We start from the raw sequence: 25,968 nt of genomic DNA, 5'->3' as shown, positions 1-25,968 counted from the left end.
CAAACTATTTTCATAATACTCCTAAGATCTCCTTTGCCTTTTTTGCTCTCCTTTCCTGAGCAGACAGTGGTGCTTCCCGAAAGTTATGTGATGTGTGATACTGTAACAAATTCTGTGCGGGGGTGGGGTGGGTAGTATCAGCTACAAGAACCTGCCTATCTTCTATTAAGCCCAAGAAGGTGTGTGAAAATGTAAAAACGATGCTACTCTTCTCATTCATTTTTTTCATTTTGGAAAATGGCTATTTTTTTTTTATAAAAATGCTATTTATGTTAACATATAATTGGCTCCTTATTATCTTTTTTTAAAGATTTATTTATTTATTTATTTATTTATTTATTTATTTATTCATGATAGAGAGAGAGAGAGAGGCAGAGACACAGGCAGAGGGAGAAGCAGGCTCCATGCAGGGAGCCCAATGTGGGATTCGATCCTGGGACTCCAGGATCACGCCCTGGGCCAAAGGCAGGCGCTAAACCGCTGAGCCACCCAGGGATCCCTGGCTCCTTATTATCTTAAAATGAATCAATAAAGAAATATATTTATTAAAGCCCTCAGATTTTTAAGGGATTTATTTATTTATTTGAGAGAGAGGAAGAGAGAGAGCATGCGCATGAGCAAAAGGAGCAGACGGAGAGAATCCCAAGCAGACTCCATGCTGAGCACAAAGCCCGCTGTGATCCCACAACCCTGAGATCATGACCTGAGCCAAAACCAAAGTAGAATGCTTAACCAACTGTGCCACCCAGGTGCCCCTAAACTCCTCAGTGTTAATCTCAAATTGGTAAATACTGATGCTATAACCCACATAAGCAAAAATCGTGTCCTCAATTTTTTTTTATTTTTTAGAGTGGTTTTAGATTCACAGCAGAATTGAGCAGAAGGTACAGAGATTTCCCACAGACCCTCACACATGCACGGCCTCTGCCACGATCAACATCCCCCACCTCCAGAGAGGTATGTTTGTCCCAGTTGATGAACCTACATTGCATAGGGGAGGACAAAGAATTTCCCCTCTACTCTTCTGAGTTCTTCGCCGAGACCCCTGTGATAAATGACAGATTAGCAAGAGGAAGAACAAACAGAAAGTTATTAACATATATAACTCGTGTATGCATGGGAGATACCCAGGGAAAAATGAGTAGCTCTCTGAGGTGGCTTGGGATTCAGGCTTGAACACCATGCTAAGAGGCAAAGGGGAGAAGGGGAGAGGGAAGTAGGCCTCTTAGGGGAGACTGAATTATTTTCAGGAGAGATAAATGGGCCCCTAGTAGATTAGGTGGGAGATGTGATAGTTTGTAACCAAGTTTGTCTGGGTGTCACCTTCTAGTTTCTTCTGTGATGAGTCACTCTTTTCTGGTTGATGAGACTCCTGGAGAGGTGGTTGATAATAGTTGAGTTCGTTTTGGAGGATCTGTCTTTAGACAGATAAGGTGTTGTTTTAGGACAAATGTGTAATGACATGTACCTACCATTAGAGTGTCATACCAGGTATTTTCACTGCCCTAAAAGTCCTCTGTGCGCCGCCTATTCATCTCTCCTCACCTCCATCCTGACTCCTGGCAACCACTAATCTTTTGGCTGCCTCCATAATTTTGTCTTTTCCAGAATGTCTTCTAGTTGGAACCGTACAGTATGCAGGGTCTTCAGATTGGCTTCTTTCACAACTACTATGCATTTCAGATCCCTCCACGCCTTTTCGTGGCTCCATAGCTCATTTCTTATTAGTGCTGAAGGATATCCTACTGTCTGGATGTACCCACAGTTTATCCATTCACCCACTGTTGGACATCTCAGTGGCTTCTAAGTTTGGGCAGTTATGAATAAAGCTCCTATAAACATCTGTGTGCGGGGTTTTATGTGGACATAGGTCTCCCATGGGTAAATACCGAGGAAGGATTGCCAGACGGTAAGAAATGTCTAATAAGAAACTGCCAGGCTGGCTTCCCACGTGTTGTATTCCCACCCCCCACCCCCCACACCCACGGTGAGTGAGGACTCCTGCCCCTTCACATCCTTACCAGTATCTGGGATCGTCAGGGTTGGGGATCTGGGCCATTCTAGTAGGTGAATCGTGGTATCTCGTTGTTCTTATTTGTATTTTCCTGACAACATATGATATGGAGGACCTTTTCATGTGCTTGTGTGCCCTCTGCCTGTCTCCTCTGGTGAGGTGTATTTTGAATAACAGTCCTTTATCAGATGTGTCTTTTGAAAATATTTTCCCCCACTCTGTGGCTTATTTTCTCCTTCTCTTGACCATGTCTTTTGCATAGCTGAAATTTTTAATTTTAATGAAGTCCAGTTTATGAATTCTTTCTTTTATGGTTTGTGCCTTTGGTTGTTATCTCTAATAAGTTATTGCCGTACCCCAGGTCATTTAGATTTTCTCCCATGTTGTCTTCTGGGAGTTTAATAGTTTCATCATCATAATTAAGACTTGTTAAATCTCAAGAGTAAACCTAGTAAAAAGGGGAACAGTCACATCTCCTACAGTTCACCTACCACCCTTGAAGCTCTGCAGGAAGCATATGCAGAGAGGAAGAGGTGGGGCTTTGGTCTCAAACCCCAGGATTAAAACAAAAACAAAAAGCCCTGTTCTGCAGGGCTCCTCCACAGTTCTCTCTGTTGAGAGAACAGCCTTATTTACTGAGAGAGGCCAGTTGCTTTCTCTGCTCCATTCTCACAGGGCACACCCCAGACTGAGCTGGCTCCAGCTCTGGGTGAGGCCAGCAGCTGACTTGAGCAGGGCTGGCTGCCGGATGGCGCCCATCTCTGGCCTTCACTGTCAGGCCACGCAGCTGCTCTCTGGCCCAGTTGACTTCATCAGCTGCAGGACAGTCTTGAGGGATCCCAAGAGCAAGCCAGAGCAAGCAAGCCTGAAGGCCAAGCCTTCCTGTTCCCTCGCTATGTGGAAAGATGTCACCCCCAGGGGCCACCCTTGATTGCCTCCCAGCCTTTAGCCACTTGCCAGACACCCTCAAAGCACCACTGCTGGCACTGTGCCAAAAGTCAGAGCATTCCTCCTGGGGAGGCAGGGCTGGGTTCAGCGGGTCCATAAGGGTTCAGTGATCAGGTGTCTGTGCAAGAAAGTCTAGACTTGTCATCAGACTTCAAAGATGTAGAAAGACCTTCCTTTTTTTTTTTTTTTAAGATTTTATTTATTTATGAGAGACACATAGAGAGAAGCAAAGACATCGGCAGAGAGAAAAGCAGGTGCCCCACAGGGAGCCCGATGCAGGACTCCGTCCAAGCACCCCAGGATCCCAACCTGAGCTGAAGGCAGACACTCAACCACTGAGCCACCCAGGTGCCCCGAGGGAAGTTCTTCCTTATAAAGTTGAAGGATCACAGTGTTAGAAGGCAACACTATTTAGTGCTGTCCTGTTGAAGGTTTGTCAGAGTCCATTCAACAATATTAATTCAACAAGTAGTTGATTTGTTCTCCACGTCTGGCTCAGTGCTCAGGGCTGGAGCTGTACCGATGAGTAAGGCCGGATGTGATCTGTGTGTTTTTGAAGAGCACTGATATAAATCAGCTACTCACACAAATGCATGTCTAATTTAAAATTAAATGTTGCTCTGAATTTCAGAACCTGGTTCTATGATAGATACAACAGTGGATGTTTAGTGTTTGGTTTTGTACACTTGTTTATTTTTGAGTTAGGTAATATATTCATGTTCAAAAATTCGAAAGGATGATAGTAGAGTGAAACGTCACTCCCCTACCCCCCACTTCCTTGGGTGGCCCATTATCCCTCAGCCACTCCCTGGACGCCATACGTGCTTCATAGACATGAGTGGGTGTTCTGCTGTTCAGCAGGGGAAGAGGAAGTGGAGTGGAGAATAAAGACTTACCTGAGGATATGACACTTGAAATTTGAAGCATGAATGTGAGGTGAAGAAGCCTGGGAGAGGGGAAGCATTCTTGGTAGAGGCAATAGCTTATGCAAAGGCCCTGTGGCAGGAGACAGCTTGATGTATTAGACGCATGAAAAGCCTGTATTGCTCGAGTGCAGAAAGCAAGGGGAGGAGAGGTCCAGGATGCTGCTGGGTGGAGAGGATGCAGCCTTGGAGCTCTCTTGGCACTGTGGACTCTCCCCTAAGAGCCTGGGAAGCCACTGAACAATGCGAGGAGGTAACCTTCAATCACATTTGTGTTTTGAAAAATGTTACCCCGGCTAGAATAAGGAGAATGGATCGGAGGGGAACACAGTTTAATGCACTTATTTAGGTTGGGTGAGAAACGATGCAGCTCGGTGGCAGTGAAGTATGTACCTATATTGCAAGAAATGATATGCAAGGTGCTTGCTTCTGGAAAACGTTAACAAGTGTTTGTTTCGGTTCTTGCAACTGAGTGGAAGGAAACTTCCTCACCAGGGTCTGCTTAGAATGCACTTAACACGTGGCTGTGTTTGCTCCAAGCATGTGGCCAAACTCCCAGGATTACCTAGCATCCTGTAAAAGGCTGATGGACAAAGGTCCGAAGCCTCATAAATTCTTGCTAGAAGCCTTCTCTGGCCTCTGGCCGAGCACCCAAAACTAACTCCCCTGGGCGGGCGCCCTCCAGTGGCCGGAGGTCGTTACAACGTCCTAGCAGAATGACCAGGTGGGTGATGCTCCCTAATCGGGATGCAGATCCTTAGAGCCCCTAATGGCTGTGGTGGTTTGGGTATCTGCACACTGAATTTTCCTTTCCTACCCACCCCCCAGAATGGCTTATTCCGAGGACCAAGGAGGTGTCCCCTGTGGTTTCATCCGCCAGAACTCCAGCAACTCCATCTCCTTGGACTTTGAGCCCCACACGGAGTACCGGTTCGTGGAGCCCCTGGAAGAGCGCTACAAATGTGCCTTGTGCCACTCGGTGCTTCACAACCCCCACCAGACGGGGTGTGGGCACCGCTTCTGCCAACACTGCATCCTGTCCTTGAGGTGAGGGGCGGGGCCCGCGGGGGGGGGGGCGTCCCCGGGACCTGGGTGTCCAGGCAGCTGTTGGAATTGCTGTGGCTGGCCACGGAACCACAGAGGCGCGCAGGGGCTCCCCCAGAGCCCTTCTCCCGGAGCCCCAGAAATCACCTTCAGTTTTTATGTCTCGCCACTGCTTGCCCGCAGTCGCCTTTCACCTCCTTTTTAAAAAACGATCGGAGGGGCAGCCCGGGTGGCCCAGCAGGTTAGCACCGCATTTGGCCCAGGGTGTGATCCTGGAGACCTGGGATCGAGGCCCATGTCGGGCTCCCTACAGGGAGCCTGCTTCTCCCTCTGCCTGTGTCTCTGCCTCTCTCTCTGTGTGTCTCATGAATAAATAAAATCTTTAAAAAAAAAGTAACTTTAAAAAAATAATAAATACAAACGATCAGAGTGTCCTGAACGTGCAGCGTTCTGTGGGCTCCAGGAGTGCAGTGTGCTGAGCCAGGAATGCTGGTTGCTCATTGTTCCTGAGGGTCACACCTTTGCTTAAAATGTAGACCCCACGTGGGTGCCGAGTCTGTGTTGGGAAGGGCCTGCAGTCAGAGGGGGCCTTGTGATGGTCGCTCTGACTTTGCCTTGCCTTGAGGCACAGGTGGCATCACGTCGGGAGAGGGACCTCACCCGCGATGGGTGCTGTGTGCTGCCGGGGCAGCGCCTGGGTCATGCCGTTCGGAAGGAGGAGCCCAGGAGAGTCGTGGAAGCAGGCTCTGGGGGGCTGATGTAGCGCAGCAAGAAGCCGTTTCCCACCAAGCTTGGAAGGGGGATTATGACGGCACGTTCTCATTCATTCGTGGGTTTGTCCATTCAGCGCCTGTGTGTTCCAGGCACCTGGCTAACACTGAGCTCTCGTGCACAGAGAGGAAGAGCCAGAGGTCCAGGGTGGAACAGGACCCAGCCTCTGCCCTCTAGAACACTCCAGTCTAGTGGAGGAGACAGGTTCTGGTACAGTGCGATTAGCAGAAGGCGGCCGGAGGACATTGGACTCTGTCTGGGGGACTTACTGTTGGACCTGCGTCCTGAGGAATGAGTGGGAGTATTTCAGCAGCAGGAGGAGGTGACAGCTCTTCTTGGAGGAGGGAGCAGAAGGAGGGAAGACAGAGTCTGGACTGTTGAGGTGTGCGTGTGGGGAAGGTAACTCCAAAGGGTCAAGCATGGCTGGGGCCCTGGGGCTGCTCTTGAAGAGCTGTTAAGGTCAACTCTTAATTTGGCTCTATTTTTATTTTTCTCTCCAGAGAATTAAATGCAGTCCCACTCTGCCCTGTAGATAAGGAGGTTATCAAATCTCAGGAGGTAAGAAAGTCACCACTTGGGGCGCCTGGGTGGCTCCGTGGTTGAGCATCGGCCTTCGGCTCAGGGTGTGATCCTGGGATCCTGGGATCGAGTCCTGCATCAGGCTTCCTGTGAAGAGCCTGCCTTTCCCTCTGCCTATGTTTCTGCCTCTCTCTGTATCCCTCATGAATAAATACATAAAATCTTTAAAAAAAAAAAAAAAAAGAAAAAAGAAAATCACCCCTTTGTTTAGCAGCTGTCTGGGTGATGGAGAAGCCAGTGCCTGAATTGAATTGGACATAGAGGTTGGAGCAGTAGAGTGGGAGAGGGGGCCTTTCTTAGAGTCCACACTTCTCTGCTGTGGGGTCAGGTCAAATCCCACTCCTACCACTGTTTCAGAGTCTTGTTTGGGTCTTTATTGACCCCCACCCCCTAAATTTCTACTCTGCTCTCTTCTTACCCCCTTACTACACTGGCTCCAGGTACACTGAATTGCTTGGAGAATTGAAACACCCTGTTTCTTGGAATTCACTTTCTCCTCTAGTCAATTCCTAAAACTTCCTTCTATCATTATTATGTCTAACAATAGCTTTATTGATATATAATTCATATGCCATAAATTGTATTTGTGTAGTGTACATATTTCTTGGGTATACACCTAGGAGTGGGATTACTGGGTCACATAATTCTATTTAGGGTCATAATGGGAACTCTAGGTGTAACATTCTGAGGAACTGTCAGACTGTTTTCCAAAGCAGCTGCACCCTTTTACATTCCAACCAGCAGGGTATGAGAGTTCTAATGTCTTTAGATCCTTGTCAAAAGCTGTTACTGTCCATCTTTTTTATTATACTCTTTCCAGTGGGCACCTGTTTCGATTTGCGTTTCTCTAATGATTAATGATATGGAGCATCTTTTCATGTGTTTGTGCATTTGTATATCTTCTGGTAGACATGCCTATTCAGTTTCTTTGCCCATTTTTAAGTGTATTATTGGTTTCTTATTCTTTTTTTTTTTTTTTTTTTTTTATGATAGTCACAGAGAGAGGGAGAGAGAGGCAGAGACATAGGCAGAGGGAGAAGCAGGCTCCATGCACCGGGAGCCCGATGTGGGATTCGATCCCGGGTCTCCAGGATCGCGCCCTGGGCCAAAGGCAGGCGCTAAACCACTGCGCCACCCAGGGATCCCTGGTTTCTTATTCTTGAGTTTTAAGAGTTCTTTATATAGTCTAGATACAAGGCTCTTACCAGGTATATGATTTACAAATATTTTCTTCCCATTCTGTGCGTTCTTTTTTTTTTTTTTTAAGATTTCATTTATTTGAGAGAGTGTATCAGCAAGAGAGAGAGAAGGAACAGGGAGATGCAGAGGGAGAGGGAGAAGCAGATCCCCACTGAGCCAAGAGCCTGAGCCAGGGCTTGATCCCAGGACCCCAGGATCATGACCTGAGCTGAAGGCTGACACTTAACCAACTGAGCCACCCAGGCACCCCCTGTGGGTTGTCTTTTCTCTCTCTTGATGGTGTCCTTTGAAGCATGAAAGCTTTCTGTTTTGATGAGGTCTTACTTGTCTGTTTGCTTAGGTTCCTTGTTCTTTTAATGTTGCATCTAAGAAACTGTTTCCTAACCTGAAGATTTTCTCCCTTAAAACTTCTGTGGGTTTTTTTTTTTCTTCTCTTTTTAGCGATGGGGGAGGAACAGAGGCAGAGAGAGAATCTTAAGCAGGCTCCACGCTCAGCATAAGCCCGACATGAGGCTTGATTTCATGAGCCTGAGATCAAGACCTGAGCCAAAATCAAAAGCCAGACACAGCTGACTGAGCCACTCGAGCACCCCTCCCTTAAAACTTCCTTTTAAGCTCAGTTTTCTTCCTTTACAATTCTATTACAGGATGTTCAAGCGTCACCTCCTCCAGGAAGCTCCCTGAGCACCTGGTCTGATGTACATGCTCCTTCTCTATGCTCTTGTGTTGTGTTTTGCAAACACCTCGCAGAGGACAGTGGTGTGTTTGTATGTGCCTCACCCACTAGATCAGGGGTTGGCGTACTACAACGTGAGATTTGGTGGGACAATCCAGCCCGCCACCTGTTTTTTATGGCCTGTGAGCTAAGAATGGTTTTCTTACAAATCATTGGAAAAAAATACAAAGAAGGGTGCATAGGAACTCTGTACTATTTTTGCAACTTCTTGTTGAGTCTTTAAACCATTTCAAAACAACAACAACAAAAAGACCCTTATTTTAAAAATCAAGAAGGGAATAATGTTTTGTGACAAGCAAAAATTACGTGAAATTTACCTTTCAGTGTCTGTAAATAACATTTTATTGGAACGTAGCCATGTACGTTGGTTTAAGTATGGTGTACAGCAGAGCTGAGTAAGTTGCAAAAGAAAAGGTTGCACAGTAGCCTGCAAAGCTGAAAATACTGTCTGACCCTTTATGGAGAAAGTTTGCCAACCCCTGGTGTGTGCTGAAATAGCAGGTCAGCACAGCTTCAGTGACACTACCTGATGACTAATACAAACTTTACACTATGACAGGAAGCTGAAAGCGTCACCTTCATCCACAGCCTCCCTTCTGACCTTTTGAGCCTATGAGGTCAAGTGCACCACGAGATTCTCCTGCAGCCTACAGCACTGAGCACTGAATTTCCTGACTTGTGTGTTTAGTGGCCTGTCGGAAATTTGTATCTGAGAAGGCCTTTTCTTTTATGGTGCTGAATCTGATGTTTCCATTCCAACCACTGTCTGGAAGTTTCCACCTGACTTTTGAGATTATATTTGAAGACGAAATCGGTAATAGTTTATTGACATTGCTCTGAAGCTGTGGCATGTAGGAGACCTATTTTGTTTCTCTTTTAGGTGTTTAAAGACAATTGCTGCAAAAGGGAAGTCCTCAATTTATACGTGTATTGCAAAAATGCTCCTGGATGTAATGCCAAGATTATTTTGGGACGATACCAGGTCGGTATTACTCATAACCAATATTTCCCTTTGCCATTTTTCCAGTGACGTGTATTGAACACCTTTATGGGACAATTACTGGGCTAGGCGTGATGGGTTCATTGGGTTGCCCTCAGAGAACTCCTGTCTAGCAATATATTTGGCTGCAGTACAGCACACCAAGGGCTAAGGTGTGCGTGAACAGGTCCATTTCGTATCGAATGCATGAAGGCCATATGTATTAGACCTAAATTGTGGGTTAGGGGTCAGTGATCCAAAAGAGAAGATGTGGGACATGCGGGGCAAAAGGACATGTCATTTGTGGGGAACTGTGAAGTATTTGGGATCCCTAGGGTGGGAGCCAGGGCAGGCTGCAGAAAGACACGATTGCAAGGGTCCCTGCCCGAAAGTATTGGTGGGTGGTGGGTGGGTGTTTCCCAGCAGCTATGGGTCCTGGCCTCTTAGTTTATGATCTGAGGCATATAATTGCAGACCAACACAGAGCTAGGATGTGGTTTAAAGGCGAAGCATTGGTACGAGCTGCAAACACACAATGTGTGTGTAGGGGGAGTGAAGGGGAGTTACTTTCACATGAAACTGCCCTACCTGGTTCTTCCATCCTGCTGGGGAAGCAGGAAGCTTGGTCGGTGCCAAACTGGAAATGGAGCAACGGGGCTTTGCCACAGCAGGCCCATATCAGGTATGATCACACTGTGTAGGAATAAGAAGCAGGCATCTCTGGCTTCCAGAGAATGGCTTGGAGGCTGCTAAAATATTCTTCTTCTACCCACACATTTTGGAGCACATTTCAGGTGATTCAGCCTTTTCTCCACCTTGCCTCCAAACCTCCCAGACACTGAGCTTCTAAACATGTATATGGTTTCCTCATTAACCCCAAGATTTTTCTGGAGGTTCACTGAACTTTCTCGTGTTTTGATAGGCCCTAGAGCGGGGGCATCTTTTCCAGCTTTGTGGTCATGAAGGCTGAGCAAGAAATGAGGCTCCAATTGACCATCCAGCCGTCAGCTTTTGTGACCAGATCATTAGCTTCTAGAGAACAGTGGCTGGTTTCTTTTCACCTGTTTCTTCTGTGTTTCCCTCGCTCCTGTCTCCTACCTGCACCCTGGCTTGCAGGTGAGGTGTAGGTTCTCCAAGATATCGGAATTGTGATGAGTGGTGACTGTTTCAGTGACAGTGGAGAGGTAGCAGGAGCAGCGAATTTTGGAGAAAATGAGGATTTCAGTAGTCGCTCTTTGTTTCTTATTATTAGAAGCAAAGGAGAGTAGCAAAAATGTTCATTTATCTCCTACAGCAAAACTGGTTGCATCTTCTCCCCTTCAGGACGGGATCAGCAAACTGTCTGCCAAAAGCCAGTTAGTAAAATGTTTAGGTTTTGCAGGCCATACAGTCTCTGTATCAGCCACTCAACCCAGCTCTTCCCTTTCAGAGGGAAAGCAGCGCATCCCCCCCCTCCTCCCAGCAGTGTGTAAACAAGTGGATGTGGCTGTTCTCCAGAAAAACCTTATTTACAAAAACAACAGACCAGCTGTGTTTTAGGGGATCTCGCAGGGGACAGACTCACTAGGGTTTTGATGACTTGTTAGCATCACAAAAACTTGCAGTGATCCAGAGGTTTTATTAAGATATATCTCCTGCTGCTGCGTGAAATGAGTCAATCGGAGAAGGACAAACATTATATGTTCTCATTCATTTGGGGAATATAAATAATAGTGAAAGGGAATAGAAGGGAAGGGAGAAGAAATGGGTAGGAAATATCAGAAAGGGAGACAGAACATAAAGACTCCTAACTCTGGGAAACGAACTAGGGGTAGTGGAAGGGGAGGAGGGTGGGGGGTGGGGGTGAATGGGTGACAGGCACTGAGGGGAGCACTTGACGGGATGAGCACTGGGTGTTATTCTGTATGTTGGCAAATTGAACACCAATAAAAAATAAATTTATTATTAAAAATAAATAAATAAATAAAATCAGTTAAAAAAAAACCCCAAAAGATATATCTCCTGCTTTTAAGAATCTATACATGGGGGCACCTGGGTGGCTCAGCCAGTTAAGTGTCCATCTTCGACTCAGGTCGTGATCTCGGGGTCCTGGGGAACAAGCCCTACATGGGGCTCCCTGCACAGTGGGGAGTCTGCTTCTCCCTCTTCTGCTGCTTCCCCTACTCCTGTGTGTATGTGTGTGTGTACGTGCACGTCCTCTCTCTCTCATTCTGCACTCTTTCTCTCAAATCTTTTTTAAAAAATAAAAATCTATACCATGAACAATACCAGAATGAGCACTGTCCATGTCATCATTGTCTCATATTCTGGTGAAGAACATGTTCTGACTACAGGTCTGACCATTCCCAGCTTCCCTGGGGCCTGGGATCCTGTATTTATTTCTGTCTGCTTTCCTCGGCTACTTCTGGAACAGTTCCCATTCTGTCCCCTTTCTCTGTTTAACCCTTTCCCTTCCTTCCTCTACTTGGGACATGCCCTGCTCTTCCCTCAGCCCCCTCTGCCCTGGCTTTTGCTGCCTGTCATGCAGAGATCAGGACTTGGCACCGGGGATGCAAAAAAGAAATCCCAAATGCCCTTGGAGAACTGGCAGATCCCTCAGCTAGCCGAAGGGCAATATTGAGGAACTAATGTGCGAATGGGAGCAGGGTCCTGGATGATCTGAAAGAGACGAAGCATGCTTCCTCCTTCAGCCGTCTTCCTGTCCTCCTAACTCTGGTCACGCAGGCTGGCCATCACGGTCTGTCTGTGCAGCCCCGTCCCCCCAGCTACTCCCAGGGCCCCCCCACCTTCTAGGCTTCCCGCTGGCTCCCCCTCCCGCCCTGGTCAGTGGGGCCCACTGGCCTGTTTTCTTCCGTTGCAGGACCACCTCCAGCACTGCCCCTTTCAAGCTGTGCAGTGTTCTAACGAGGACTGTCAGGAGCCAGTCCTGCGGAAAGATTTGAAAGAACATGTGAGCACATCTTGCCAGTTCCGGGAGGAAAGATGCCTTTATTGCAAAAAAGATGTGGTGGTAATCCATCTACAGGTAAAAAAAAAAAAAAAAAAAAGAGAGAGAGATTGAAAGAATGAGAGGCGAATCATCTTAATGGGGCTAAATTCTACCCAAGTGGTCACAGGAATCAGGCCATGACTGATTTTATTTTGCCCAGAAATAGGTCTAAAGAATTATCTGAGAGTTCTGTCAAAAGCTAATCTTCAAAAAAAAAAAAAAAAAAAAAAAAGCTCATCTTCTCTACTCGTTTACCATTGGCGAAAGCATTGTTTGAGGGCCCACTAAGTGTGAGTGTGCAAGGAGCGATGCTAGGTGCTGGGTCACTAGGGGGTGATGATCCTGTGTCCTCGGGGTGCTATGATCTAACTGGAGTGGGAGGACGTAGGCAGACAAAGAGACTACGGGGTACCCTTTGCGTGTACCGAAGGAGCCATACTGATAACTCCCAGAGTCGGCCCTCTGTGAGTCCTGGGCCCTCTGACCTTCTTTTGGAATGATTGGAAAATCGAATTGAATCGATGTGAAGAAAGCAGCCATCTTTTGTCCTTGGAACTAGGCTGTCCCTTCCTGTAGAGGACAAGCCACATAACATAGATCCCCAGAGACCATAGAAGGGAGCCTTTGGAGGCAGGGTTTGGCTCTGTTTCATCATACTTTCTCTGTCTCAGAATCATGAGGAAAACTTGTGTCCTGAGTACCCGGTACCTTGTCCTAACAAGTGTTCGCAGATTATTCCAAGAACTGAGGTAACTGTAAATGATTCTCTTAGTAGATTTTATGTAAGATAAAGTTTCAGTAACCACGGTGGTGTGTGTTTGATAAACTCCCACAGGCTGAGGCCCAAGGTTTGAATAACACCCACGATAACCACGTCTCTGCGTCCCCTCTCCTCTTCCCTGAGAATTCTCCGTTTTTACGTAGCTCTTCCTCCGCCAGGCCTCAGCATGGCTTTTCCCTGTCTGCTCCCACCCTTTGTCTCCAAGCCCCCCTGGGTTCCCTGCATGCTGCAGGTCTATCAGGCAACTGGAGAGAATTGGTGATGAATTTTTGTCTTTTTTGTTTCGTAGGTGGATGAACATCTCACAGTGTGTCCCGAGGCTGAACAAGACTGTCCTTTTAAGCACTATGGCTGTACTGTCAAGGTAGGGAATGCCTTTTGTTTCTACCTCCACGTTCGACTGTATTATTCATTCGGCAGGTTTATTTTACTACATTGAGTCCATTCTTCACGATGCAGAAGAACATTCACTTTGGGGAACTTTAAGACTGGCAGTGTTATCAGTCAGGGTTCTCCAGAGACGCAGAATCAATAGGAGATCTATACCTACAGGGAGATAGATAGAAATTTATTTTAAGAAATTAGCTTTCGTGATTGAGGGGGCTGGCGAATCGGATTCTTTGCAGGGCAGGCCAGCAGGCTGGAGCTCCTAGGTTATAATCCTGGGGAAAAGGGAAAAGTGCTTCTTCTTTAGGAAATCTTCTTTGCTCTTGAGGCCTTTAGCTGGTTGAATGAGGCTCTACCAAATTATGTAGGGAGTAACCTGCTTTCCTCGGTCAACTCATTGTAAATGTTAATCACATCTACAAAATACCTTCACAGCAACATCTAGATTTGTTTTGACTAAACAACTGGGTGCCGTAGCCCAGCCGAGCTGACACATACAATTAACCATCATGGTGGTTTTTCTAATTCAGATTCCACTGCCTCTATCAGATTTTGAGACTTTCCGGAGTTATTCTTCTGATGATTATAAATCTTGGTTTTATGATGCCCTGGTCTATCACCAAGTATTTTGAAACAGAATTGATTTGAAATCATGTTTTAAAGTGTATTTTACCTTTAAAAATATTATTCAATAAATTGTATAAAATAAATTTAAAAGAAAAGGAAAGTTTGGGGATCCCTGGGTGGTGCAGCGGTTTGGCGCCTGCCTTTGGCCAGGGCGCGATCCTGGAGAACCGGGATCGAATCCCACGTCGGGCTCCTGGTGCATGGAGCCTGATTCTCCCTCTGCCTGTGTCTCTGCCTCTCTCTCTCTCTCTCTGTGTGACTATCATAAATAAATAATTTAAAAAAAAAAAAGAAAAGGAAAGTTTGATTCCTACCTCATTTTAACAGATTCCAGATGGATCAAAGTTTTAGGCATTAAGATGTATCATGCACTGTGTTATTTCACACTTTATGTACATCTAAAATTACTTCAAATAAGTTTTTTTTTAAATCATAAAAATACTAGAAGAAAGAGTGTTTTTTTTTTATTCTTGAAAGAAAGGTCTTTCTTAGATAACTAACACAAAACCAGAGTTGTGATTTTGATGTTTAACCACAAATATTTGAAACTTTTATATGATTTCTAAAAATACCATAAATAAAGTCAAATGGCAAACCACAAACTGGAGGTAATTATCTCCAACATATGACAAGATAAAAAAGGTATTTTCCTTAATATACAAAGAATGTAAATAGCTTATCCAACTCAAGAGAAAAATAGGCAAAGGAATATATGAGTAGTCCAGAAAAAATTCAGTTGGCTAATAGATGTAAAAAAAAGACACTCCATCTAACTCCTAAATAATCGTAAATTATAACAAGAAATGTAACTTTCACCATCAATTTGACTAGATTAAAACAATTTATAATATCCATTTTTTTTTTTTTTTTTTGCAGGCAGTTTGGTTATATCTATGAAAAGTGAGGGGTGCTTGGCTGGCCCAGTCAGGGTTGTGGAGCTCAAGCTCCATGTTTGGCATATTGCTTACTGAAAAAAATTAAATTAAATAAAAATGTCTTTATTTTCAAAAAATTCTTTCATAAGTATTCAATGATTATATACATATACAAGTACACTCAAAGATGTTTATTATTTTACACATATACATATACAAATAAACTCAAAGATGTTTATATAGCAAAAGAAAACAAAAAACTAAAAGCCTGTAAGCCCATCACTAAAGTGCTGACTATATAATTGTATATATTTATATTTTGGAATATCATACATCTGATAAAAATAATAAGAATATTTTTCAAAATTGAATATTGTTATTATCTCAGTGATTAAAATGTATATATATATCTTCACTGATTCTGGTGAGACTAGGGAATTAGGGGTAGTGATGGAGAAAATGGGAAGCATATATTTATCTTATTTTAAAAACATATTTGAAAAAATAATTTATATTGTGAGAAGCCTTTTTAAAAAGTCAGTGAAGAGTACATAGTATTTCAGTATCAAACCAGTGACCATCTTGGCTGCAAAATGGATAGTATTTACTTTTTCAGTGCACAATATTTTAATTACTAGAGAAGGTAGTTACCCTTTATTCTTGCAAACATACTCTTTGATTTTGAGGGCAACAAATATGCATTGGCTGGAATTACCATCGGGTTGTATACCTTTGGCCTTCGATAGAAGGCAGCATGGAGATGTGTGCTCAGTAGGAGAGAGAACTAACCTAGGCTTGACATTGATCTGAAGCTAATCCACCGAGGAAATAGATTTTATGTGGGAATAGCTGAGAGATGATAACTGTACTTACCCCACAGTCCTAGATACCCAGCACACAGAAAGAAATCTGTGTTGAGAATTTTGACAGTGGCCCGATTCTCTGTTACTGTAAGTTTAAAATTGTCTTGTGGACTGGGAGGGCTATTTTTCCTGCAACCCACCTTTAGACGAGTAAGCAGAGTTGTTACAGTTCTGTGTTAGCAGAACATCTCACCACCACCCTTATTTTTGGAGCCTTTCAAAAAAAAACCTGACTTGCTTTTGTCTTCATATTGAAGGATAAACGGGGGAGCCTGCAGGAGCATGAACATTCAGCATTACGGGACCACATGCTTCTGGTTTTAGAGAAGAACTTACAATTAGAAGAACAGGTAAGTATTCATGGTTTCCAATGTAAAGGGAGGCAGCACAATTGCTGGGATTGGTAATTGTTGGTAGTTTTATATTCTCCTCTGTTTCAGTACAAGTCGAGTGGAGGTAGATGTTTTTCTACTAAGCAGCCAGGCAGATTCATAGGATTATAGAACATTAGAACCAGAAGGTGTCTTTGAGATTTTTGGGTCCAACCCTCTCCTTCCACAGATGAAGTTGACTAAGCTCAAAGAAATTTTGATGTTTGTAAGTGGCAGGATTTAATCTCAAACACATGTCCCCTGATTCTCAGCCCAGTGCTCCCCACGAAATACCACACTGCCTCTCTGCAGCCTAGCCACACACCTTCTGATTAATATTTGGCACCTGGCAGGTGACAAGTAGGTGTTTGATGTTTTTGAATTAGACTAATGTTACTCTGAAACAATAGTTGACTATCTGTTCTAGGCACTGTGGGTTTTACATATTTTGTAGTAAGTCTTAACTCCTGCCTGTGAGAAACTTTGCAGCCTGATAAATGCATACATATGTATTTATTTCACTGAGTTGTGATTATCAAGTGACTCAAATTGTGTGTACAGATGCCTGCCATAATCCCTGGAATATTCATAATGGACCTCAATAAATGCTGATTCTGTTGAGTAATTGTTATGAAAGTTAATTATTTTATTAGAACATCTCAGAGGATCAGACTTCTCAAGCGCATGTCAGGAAGAGAGGGAGCTGAATGCGATTATTGCCAATTATTTTATGACATCTGATTCCATATTAAAGGAGATGTGTGAGTTCCAAGGGCAGACCCTGAAGAAAATTGGGAAGACCAATTAAACTGTAACGTTGGTAGAGGGCACACTGCCTCGTAACGATTCCCGAGTTCTTTCTGTACCACTCACCTCACCCATCTATCCATTTGTTCATTCACAAACACCTGCTGTATGTTAGATATGAGGTTCGTTGCTAGGGGCTCTGAGTGGAGGAAGACACAGCTTCTGCCCTTGAAGATTTCACGAAAATGCAAATCGAGAAGTTACTGTGCTATAGAACATGCTATGGCTCAGTCTGGGGTGCAGAGGCAGTGGATGTTGGGGAAGGTTCTCCAAGGGAGCACATTCGAGCTTTGCATTGAAGGAAGAGAAGATGTGTCAGCTTAAATGTTGTGGAAAGAGGACGTTGCAGAAGAGGAAAACTTGTGCCAAGACAGGGAGGTAATGAAGAAGGCCAATGGTTCAAGGAACAGGGGCTTGGGGATGGTGGGGCTCCTGAGTGTGACAGGGGAGTGCTGGAGACTGCTATGCTCGATCCACATTGCAGTGGCCCTCCATGTAAGCTAAGGAGCTGCAGATGCTATACATTCAATTATTTAATTTTATTCATTCATATTCTCCCTTGTTTCAGAAAGGATTTAAGAGCCAAAGTTTGAATTACTGTTTGTCAGTAAAAGGGAGCTCATGGAGGTTTTGAAATAGGAAAACACAAGTTTCCCCCTCCACTAGGGGAAAGTAGAGCAACCCTATGAAACTTTTCAGAAGCCGAAGTGGTGTAAAGCAAAGGAGCAGTTACCATTCCATAAAAGTGAAACTCCTCTTTGATTTCTTTTGGTTAGTGAAAACAGGTCCCAACAAAGGTCTTTCATAAATGCAAGGTGGCATAAGGTGAACTTTTGGACACTAGGGGTGGGCAAGGACCAGTACGTGGCCAACTAATTGTTTGGCTTTAAAAAGTAAGACAGCTGCAAGGCACCTGGGTGGCTCAGTCAGTTAAGCATCTGATTGGCTCAGGTCAGGATCCCAGGGTCCTGGGATCGAGCCCCACGTTGGGCCCCCTGCTCAGTGGGGAGTCTGCTTCTCCTTCTCCTTCTGTCCCTCCCCCATTTCTCAAATAAATAAATGCAATCTTTAAAAAAAAAGATAAGATAGCTGGTGGCAGCATGGAAGATGGATAGAGGGAGAGAAGAGCATGAGGACGGGGGAACCAGGCAGAAGGACGTTGTACTTAACTAGACAAGGTGGCAGGAGGGCCTCGCAATTGATGAGTGAGAGCTCCAGAGCCAGAATACCTGGTTTCGAGACCTGGCTCTACACTCTCCGTATGGGTTTGGACAAGATACTTAACCTCTCTCTTCCCTGTTTCCTCATTCATAAAATGGGGTTGTGGTGAGGGTTACATGAGCTAATATACTTAAGCTGTTAGCTGGAGCCAACATACTAAGCAGTTGAGTATTAGGTGAAGTAGGCAAGGTACTGGGGGCTGGTGGTGCTGGAGGTGATGGTGAAGCTCAGCCAAGGCCGTATCTGTGGGGATGGAGAGGGCATCGAGAGACACTCAGAGGTCGGGATGCAAGCTACAAGTCTAGAAGGCAAAGAACATGGTAGTTATGACCTGAGCTGGGCACTGCCGGAACAGGAACAGGGGAGAGGAGAGGGTGGGGAGAGGAGACACCAAGGTTTGCTTTCCATCAGGGAGATGGGTCTGCCCTGTAGGGGGAAGTCAGCTCTCTCAGGGTCTAAATGGAAGTTTCTGGGCCCAGAGATCACATGGTTGTTGCAGGCATTTGTATATTCATTTATATGACATGTATCAAATGCCCTTTGGGTGCCAGACACTGTGCTGGGCTTTGGGGCTGCAGAAATAAGTGAGATGTGGCCTCAAAAAGTTAGTAGAGGAAAAAGACCCAAACAACCCCCCAAAAGCTTTAGGAATAATGAGGGTAAGTTAAACACTCAAGTGGGGTCAGGAGGATCTTGGAACTTGAGAGACGACCTAGGTAGGTAGTACTGGTGAGGAAATATTTCTTAGAGAAAGAAAGCGGCGGTTTCTCAATAGAGGAGGAAGTGTCTCAGAGAGCAGGTCCCAGCGGACAAGAGAAGTGTGGTCTTGCTGGGCAGGGCACACGTGGGATGTCAGTGGCCAGGAGGCTGAAAAGGTAGCCAGGGGAAGATCATGTAGGGCCCAGTGGGGTTTGTAAAAAGGAGTCCACTAAGGATGGTTAAGTAAGGGGGGGCGGGTAACAAGACCAGATTTGTGTCTTCATATTACTCTGGGTACAGCATGGAGGATGAATTAGGGGCAAACAAGACAAAGAAAGAGCATCATTCATTCATACAGTCATCCAACAAATATTTATCAAACACCTGCTGATGCCAGGCACCAGACCAGTTCCTGGGGTTACAGTGGCCTGTGGGACCCGCATCCCAGGTCCCATAGAGCTTCAGTTCTGGTGGGAGTGTGAGGGATGGTGTAGGACCAGTAGGGAAGCTGTTGTCACAGTCCAGGTGAGACGTAATGAAGGCTAAAACAAAGTGTTGAAATGAAATGAGATGAAATGAAAAGTGGATATGAGTTGTTCTGTTGTATATTAGAATTTAAAGTTGGTAAGTATGGATCATAAGAGAAGAGCCATCTAGGCTCACATTAGGGTTTCTGGTTATTTCCTTCAAATACGTTACAGATTCTAAGAGCATAACATGTTTTGCGTGCCACTTGCTGAGCTAACTGTACGCTGGCAGGTTACTTAAACTCTCTGCCTCCTTATCTGTAAAATGGGCTGATAGTCATACCCAACTCATAGGGTTCTTTGAGGATTAAAAGAGCTAATGAGTAGAAGGGTATGACACATTCAGCAAATTTCAGCTATTACTATCGATAGTGCGCATATAGCATCTGTTGTGGTGCGCTGATCAGTACTCTGTGGTTACTAAGTGCGTGCTGAATGAATGAAGAGAACCAGTTCAGTGAATTTAGTCAAGTGATGTCCACTATCATTAGCTGAACCATCATAAGGCAGGTTAAGTATAGAAAAGGCTGATGAGAAATCTGTGGCTCTGGTTTTTGTTTTGTTTTGTTTTCGGAAACCCCTGCAAATATTATATAGGAACCCACTGGTAAATATTATATAGGAACCCACTGGTAAATGTATATGTGTGTATATATTTTTCTGGAAACACCATATTTTCCTAGACCTATATTTAAATTATTTTAACGTGTATACATGCATTTAAATGATCTCATTTGCATTCCTGTTACTAGATTTCTGATTTATATAAGAGCCTAGAGCAGAAAGAAAGTAAAATCCAGCAGCTAGCAGAAACTGTAAAGAAATTCGAAAAGGAGTTCAAGCAGTTTGCACAGCTGTTTGGCAAAAATGGAAGCTTCCTCTCAAACATCCAGGTGAGAAATGGCGTCTCTACTCATAGCCAAGATTTAGCCTTCAACTGGCAGCCAGGGTTTTTCTTACAACTTGTTAAGTGGAGATAATTTCAAATGTAAACAAAAGCTAAAAGAACAAGATAGTGCTTTAAAATACCTATGCATTCTCCACCCAGATTCACTCATTGTCAGTATTTTGTCCCATCTCTCTCTCTCTCTGTCTCTGTTGCTGTATGTGCGTGGGTGTTCTTTCTGAACCATTTGAGAGTAAGCTGTATATATTAGGGCCCTTTACTCCTACACACTTTGGTATGTGTTTCATAAGAATGAAGATCTTCTTTTACCGAACCCCAACATTTAACGATCAGTACATGTAACATTGATCTAATACTTTTACATGATTTATGGCAATTAGGGTTGTAATTAATGTTGGATCAATATTAGTCCCTTGATGTCGGATTCATTGAGAGTATCCATAGTTCTGCATTTTGCAGTCAACAAAGTGAAACTATTAATTCCCTGAAGCAGATGCTTTAAACAACACTGAAATATAGCAAAAGTTACTTTGCAAATCATGAATGTTAAACAACCATAAACACATTTCTAATGAAGTCTTTATTGTGATTATAAAATTTATTGTAGGGGATCCCTGGGTGGCGCAGCGGTTTGGCGCCTGCCTTTGGCCCAGGGCGCGATCCTGGAGACCCGGGATCGAGTCCCACGTTGGGCTCCCGGTGCATGGAGCCTGCTTCTCCCTCTGCCTGTATCTCTGCCTCTCTCTCTCTCTCTCTGTGACTATCATAAATAAATAAATAAATAAAAAATTAAAAAAAAATACAGCTGGGTTTTATATGGCCCTTGTGCCATGTGATCTTGCTGAATTTGCTTACTTTATTTTTTTTTCTTTCTTTTTTTTTAATTTGCTTACTTTAAAAAAAATTTATTGTGAAAAAAATAAAATAAAAAAATAAAATTTATTGTGAAAAATATTTTAAGACATGTGGCATGGGTAGTATTTTTGAAATGTAGACTCTCCCAGAAAAATGGAGGCCATATAATTTCCGTACTTTGTTAGCACGCTGCGTGTGTGTGTCTGTGTGTGTGTAGAAAAAAAAAAGAAATCCATCATATGTTACTATCTCAATTCTGATCTTTTCCTAACACAGAAACTCGTCAGAGGTACTGAGTGGCAAGGATGGAGGAGAAATATAGGTCTGGTTTTATTTAATCTCTTCCATCTAAGGAGAGCAATCAAAATTTAGGCCTTGCCTCAGGGCACTTCTGTACCACCTGTAGTGCTCAGGCCGGAATGGGTGGGTCCACTTCCAGCTCATTCTGTGCTTTCTAGCAGAGCAGGAGTGGATCAGGAGAGTAGCCTCTGAGAAGGAAGTTATAAGGCAAGAGGAGAGACAACAGGAGAATAGAGATATAAAGATGGGTATGAAGATAGAGAACCAAATGGAGAGAAGGTGAGGGAGGAGTAAAAGTCAAATGAAGAGAAATTCAAAGATTTGGAACAGGAGCTGGGATTGGGAGGAGGAGAAGGATATTTGGTGGCTCATCTCTCTCTCATCCTCACTGAATTTTCTCTTCCGGATCGTGCATTTTTCATTTCATTTCATTGATTGACTAATTAAATGTGCAATGTTTGAGTTGAAAAAATTTACTCTCAGTGAATTACTAAGATAGTAACAATTGTTTTTTGAAACTATGATCCATGTCGTACTGAAAGGTTCTTGCCAATCACATTGACAAGTCGGCTTGGCTAGAAGCTCAAGTGCGCCAGTTATTACAAATGGCTAACCAGCAACAAAATAAATTTGATCTGAGGCCTCTGGTGGAAGCGATTGATACAGTGAAACAGAAAATTACTCTGCTAGAAACCAATGATCAAAGACTAGGTATGTCTCATATTTTGCTTCTCTTTTGGTGACTCTGCTGTCTGCATGTTTATGGAACAAGCAAAACACCTGGCCAAAAAGAGTAGCAGCCGTCCAGGATAAACAGTGGTTGGAAAAAAAAAAAAAAACAGTGGTTGAATCTGGTATTTGTGAATCAGAACAGCATGAGATTCTGGCCACTTGGGGGAAAAGTGATGGAGGGCAATGAGCGGGGCCTGGAACAGGCAAGGTGTGGAAATGGGCCAAGAGATTCCAGAAACAGGGAGTGGTGGTTTTTAAGGAGAGTGGAAAATAATGAAAAAGCTAAGAGAGAGATGTGGTGGAAACACCGTTTTAAGTACAGAAAAAATAGAAAAGGGTTTGGCTGTTTAAAGCATTCCAGATATTAAATAATGGGGCTCACCATGCTAATGCACACTAGTGAAATGTTTTGTGTCTTCACTACACTTCGGGGAGCTTCAGTTCAAGAGTTCATTTGGGTTTTCTTGTTACTACTTTTTTTTTTTTTTTTAAGATTTTATTTGTTTATCTTAGAGAGAGCACATGTGGGCAGGAGAGCATGAGCAGGGGGAGAAGCAGACTCCCCGCTGAACAGGATGCAGGGCTTCATCCCAGGATGAGCCACCCAGGGGCCACATTTTGGTGCTACTCTTGCCAAGACTTGAGATTCATTGAGTTAATAATACAAATGGTCGGGCACTTGGGTGGCTCAGTCAGTTAAGCGTCTGCCTTCAACACAGGTCATGATTCAAAGGTCCTGGGATCTAACCTCAAATCCGGCTTCCTGCTCAGTGGAGAGCCTGCTTCTCCCCCTGCCACTCCCCCTGCTTGTGCTTACTCATGCTGTCTCAAATAAATAAATAAAATCTTTAAAAAAACAATATAAATGGTCCATTGGTGGACAATGAATTCAGCTCATCTTTAGGATGTCAGAATTTTATTGGTTTTCTTCAGATAACAAAATTCCACTCTGGGCAAATTCAAAAGACAACTTTAAGGCCTATGGAATCTTTTCTCTTTGCAGTTGTTTTGGAAGGGGAGACTAATAAACACGATGCCCACATTAATATTCATAAAGCACAACTGAATAAAAATGAAGAGCGCTTTAAGCTCCTGGAAGGTGCTTGCTATAACGGAAAGCTCATCTGGAAGGTGACAGACTATAAGATGAAGAAGAGGGAGGCCCTGGATGGGCACACAGTGTCCATCTTCAGCCAGCCCTTCTACACCAGCCGCTGCGGCTACCGGCTCTGTGCCAGAGCGTACCTGAACGGGGATGGGTCCGGGAAAGGGACACACCTGTCGCTCTACTTTGTAGTGATGCGAGGGGAGTTTGACTCACTGTTGCAGTGGCCGTTCAGGCAGAGGGTGACACTGATGCTTTTGGACCAGAGTGGCAAAAAGAACCACATTATGGAGACCTTCAAGGCCGACCCCAGCAGCAGTAGCTTTAAAAGACCCGATGGAGAGATGAATATTGCGTCTGGCTGCCCCCGCTTCGTGGCTCATTCCACTTTGGAGAATGCCAAGAACACCTACATTAAAGATGACACCGTGTTCCTAAAAGTGGCTGTGGATTTAACTGACCTGGAGGACCTCTAGTCCCTGTTTCTGGCTTGTTGGGCCCAGAACCGTGGATGAAGACACCTGTGATTATCCTATGGCCTGATGACTTTGAACTCAGTATACATTGGTATTTTGCTGTTTGCCCCCCTGGTGTTTGAAGTCAGTTTCAAGCTTCTCAAGTGCTATCTTCTTTTTATATTTTACTCGGTCCCAGTTTGAAACTTAAGACACTTAGACTAGCCTCTCATTATTTATATTTTTATATCTCTTAAAAGATGTTAAGTTTCTGGAAAGCAAGGTCTGGGTCCTATCTGTTTTACTGGTGCTTGGCATAATGTCTCAGGGTAGGCACTGTGCAAAATGTTCTTGAGGACACAGAGGAAGAATTGAAAATGCTTCAGCATTATATTATTTGGCCTGCTGATTCTAGACCTAACCATAAGCCTGCAAAAGCCATCTTTCACGGTAGGCTGTCCCGATTAAATAGTTGGATCATGTACTTTCAAAGACAGTGTGTCCAGTTTGGACCAGACTTTATTTGGTCAGATACTAAATTTGTGGAAATTACTGCACCTCTAAATATTTTCATTAAACATCACCAATAGTCAGCAAGTGCAGTCTTGCAAGGCTGCATTAGAACTGGTGAAATGTAGGGAGATTTTCCTTCTCCCCGTTGAAGTAAACAAAGTACTGCATAGTGTGTGTGTGTGTGTGTGTGTGTGTGTGTGTGTGTGTGTAGAGAGAGAGTATATATATATGTGTGTGTGTATATATAGAGAGAGCTATAGCCATCCAACTAAAGTTCATATTTTATTAGGCTCAACCATGTGAAAAGACTATTTTCATACATCAGAAAAGGTCAACTATTAACAGTTTCATAAGGTTCAATTTGGTAAGTTTAAAGGTATTTTGGTAATAATAGTAAGTTAATGTGCGGATGGGCAGGAATTAGCATATGATGGAGAAAATGTCATAAATGGGTAAGAGAAATTTAAAAGCTAGGGAAAACACCATTATTATTCCTATGGTATCAGAAGTATTCCCCTCCCAAACTGATTGCTGAAAGCAGGATCTCCCATTCTTTTTTGAGAGAACTTTTGAATTCACAAACTGGTATGAAAATGGGCATTTATATAAGCTTGTGACTTTTCTTATTGAAGTTGTACTTTGTGAAGAACAGAAGTGACTGTATTCTTATGCATCTATGTGGATCTCTATACGAGGACGTATATCTAAAGTCAAAAGGAGTCCTAATGACTGTTGATAAATCTGAGCTTATAAAAAAAATATAGCCAGTTTTCCTGAGCCCTCCTTCACTGTTGTGCACCTGAGTGTTCACTCACACTTGAGCTGGTTCCCTCGAGTGTAAGGGCAAAGTGCCATGGGTTGAGGACCACTTAAAGCAGCTCATTCAGGTGATGACCATGTACCTTACAACTTTTGAACACTTTAATTTGATGGAAGAAACACGATTTTTATACCAGTGGCTTCTGGCATAATCGGAACTTTCTGAATCTCTTCTGTGAAAAATTTCAAGGGCCAAAGGCTCGTATTGCAGAAATTACCCCAAAGGCTTAAATTCAAAGAAGTAAGCTCCCAGTGGAAACACACTAAAGAACCATACCGTAGCTGCTGGTGAATCCAACTAATGGTCAATAGGTTCCCCTCACACAGCCAGAGTTGGTGGTTCCTCATGTTTGTTTTCATTGTTTTTAATTCAGCTCAACCCGTTGGGAGTAGAAGATCATATTGTTGTAACTAGTTTGAAGCAGTTGGTATGGTAAATATTCTTAAATGAATTTATCAAAATACTGGTTTTCTGTTCTAACCAACTTCTCTACATAAAAAGCTTAACTCACGGCATGGTTTGCTTACTAGCTCAGCATCCCTTCATCATTGATACAGTGATCTCGGAACAAGGTATTCCAGAGTAAAAAGCACTCCTTTCTCAAAAATAAGAGCTGTGATTTTTGCTTTAAAGAAGTACATCCGTGGAACTGTTCTTCCTCTTTCATGATCTGAGCAGTTATTTTTATTCTATATCAGAAATATTTAAATATTTTATTTTTTAAGTAAGCTCTGCATCCAACATGGGGCTCGAACTCACAACCCCAAGATCAAGAGTCATGTGCTTTACTGACTGAGCCAGCCAGGTACCCCTATATCAGAAATAATTTACGTTTTTATCTCTATTTTGGTCTGATTTCAATTCCTAATGAAAAGAAGAACACACAGTAGGCATAGAAGGGAAGTTAAGCACCTTGAGAAAGGTACATACAGGATTAAGA

General features: G+C 43.7%; 1 protein-coding gene across 5 annotated transcripts in view; it reads left to right on the top strand.

Moving 5' to 3' along the window:
• Positions 1–25,539, top strand: part of TRAF5 (TNF receptor associated factor 5) — a 47,866-nt gene extending 22,327 nt beyond the window's left edge. For 3 of the 5 annotated variants that reach the window (XM_041757687.1, XM_041757695.1, XM_041757682.1), the window contains exons 2-11: positions 4,714–4,932; positions 6,201–6,258; positions 9,096–9,197; positions 12,055–12,219; positions 12,855–12,932; positions 13,254–13,328; positions 15,974–16,066; positions 20,094–20,234; positions 21,946–22,114; positions 23,139–25,539. In XM_041757687.1, coding sequence (XP_041613621.1) covers positions 4,715–4,932; positions 6,201–6,258; positions 9,096–9,197; positions 12,055–12,219; positions 12,855–12,932; positions 13,254–13,328; positions 15,974–16,066; positions 20,094–20,234; positions 21,946–22,114; positions 23,139–23,716 — 1,677 coding nt within the window. In that variant the 5' untranslated portion in view covers position 4,714 and the 3' untranslated portion in view covers positions 23,717–25,539. Of the gene's footprint in view, positions 1–3,036; positions 4,139–4,713; positions 4,933–6,200; positions 6,259–9,095; positions 9,198–12,054; positions 12,220–12,854; positions 12,933–13,253; positions 13,329–15,973; positions 16,067–20,093; positions 20,235–21,945; positions 22,115–23,138 lie in introns of those variants that run through there. The other 2 variants (XM_041757706.1, XM_041757715.1) reach the window with 2 other exon arrangements.
• Positions 25,540–25,968: the final 429 nt, after the last annotated feature.

This window comes from Vulpes lagopus, chromosome 1 (genome assembly GCF_018345385.1).
Source record: "Vulpes lagopus strain Blue_001 chromosome 1, ASM1834538v1, whole genome shotgun sequence".
Lineage (NCBI taxonomy): Eukaryota > Metazoa > Chordata > Mammalia > Carnivora > Canidae > Vulpes > Vulpes lagopus.
The sequence above is the reverse complement of the archived record's forward strand: the minus strand, read 5'-3'. Positions and strand labels throughout refer to the sequence as shown.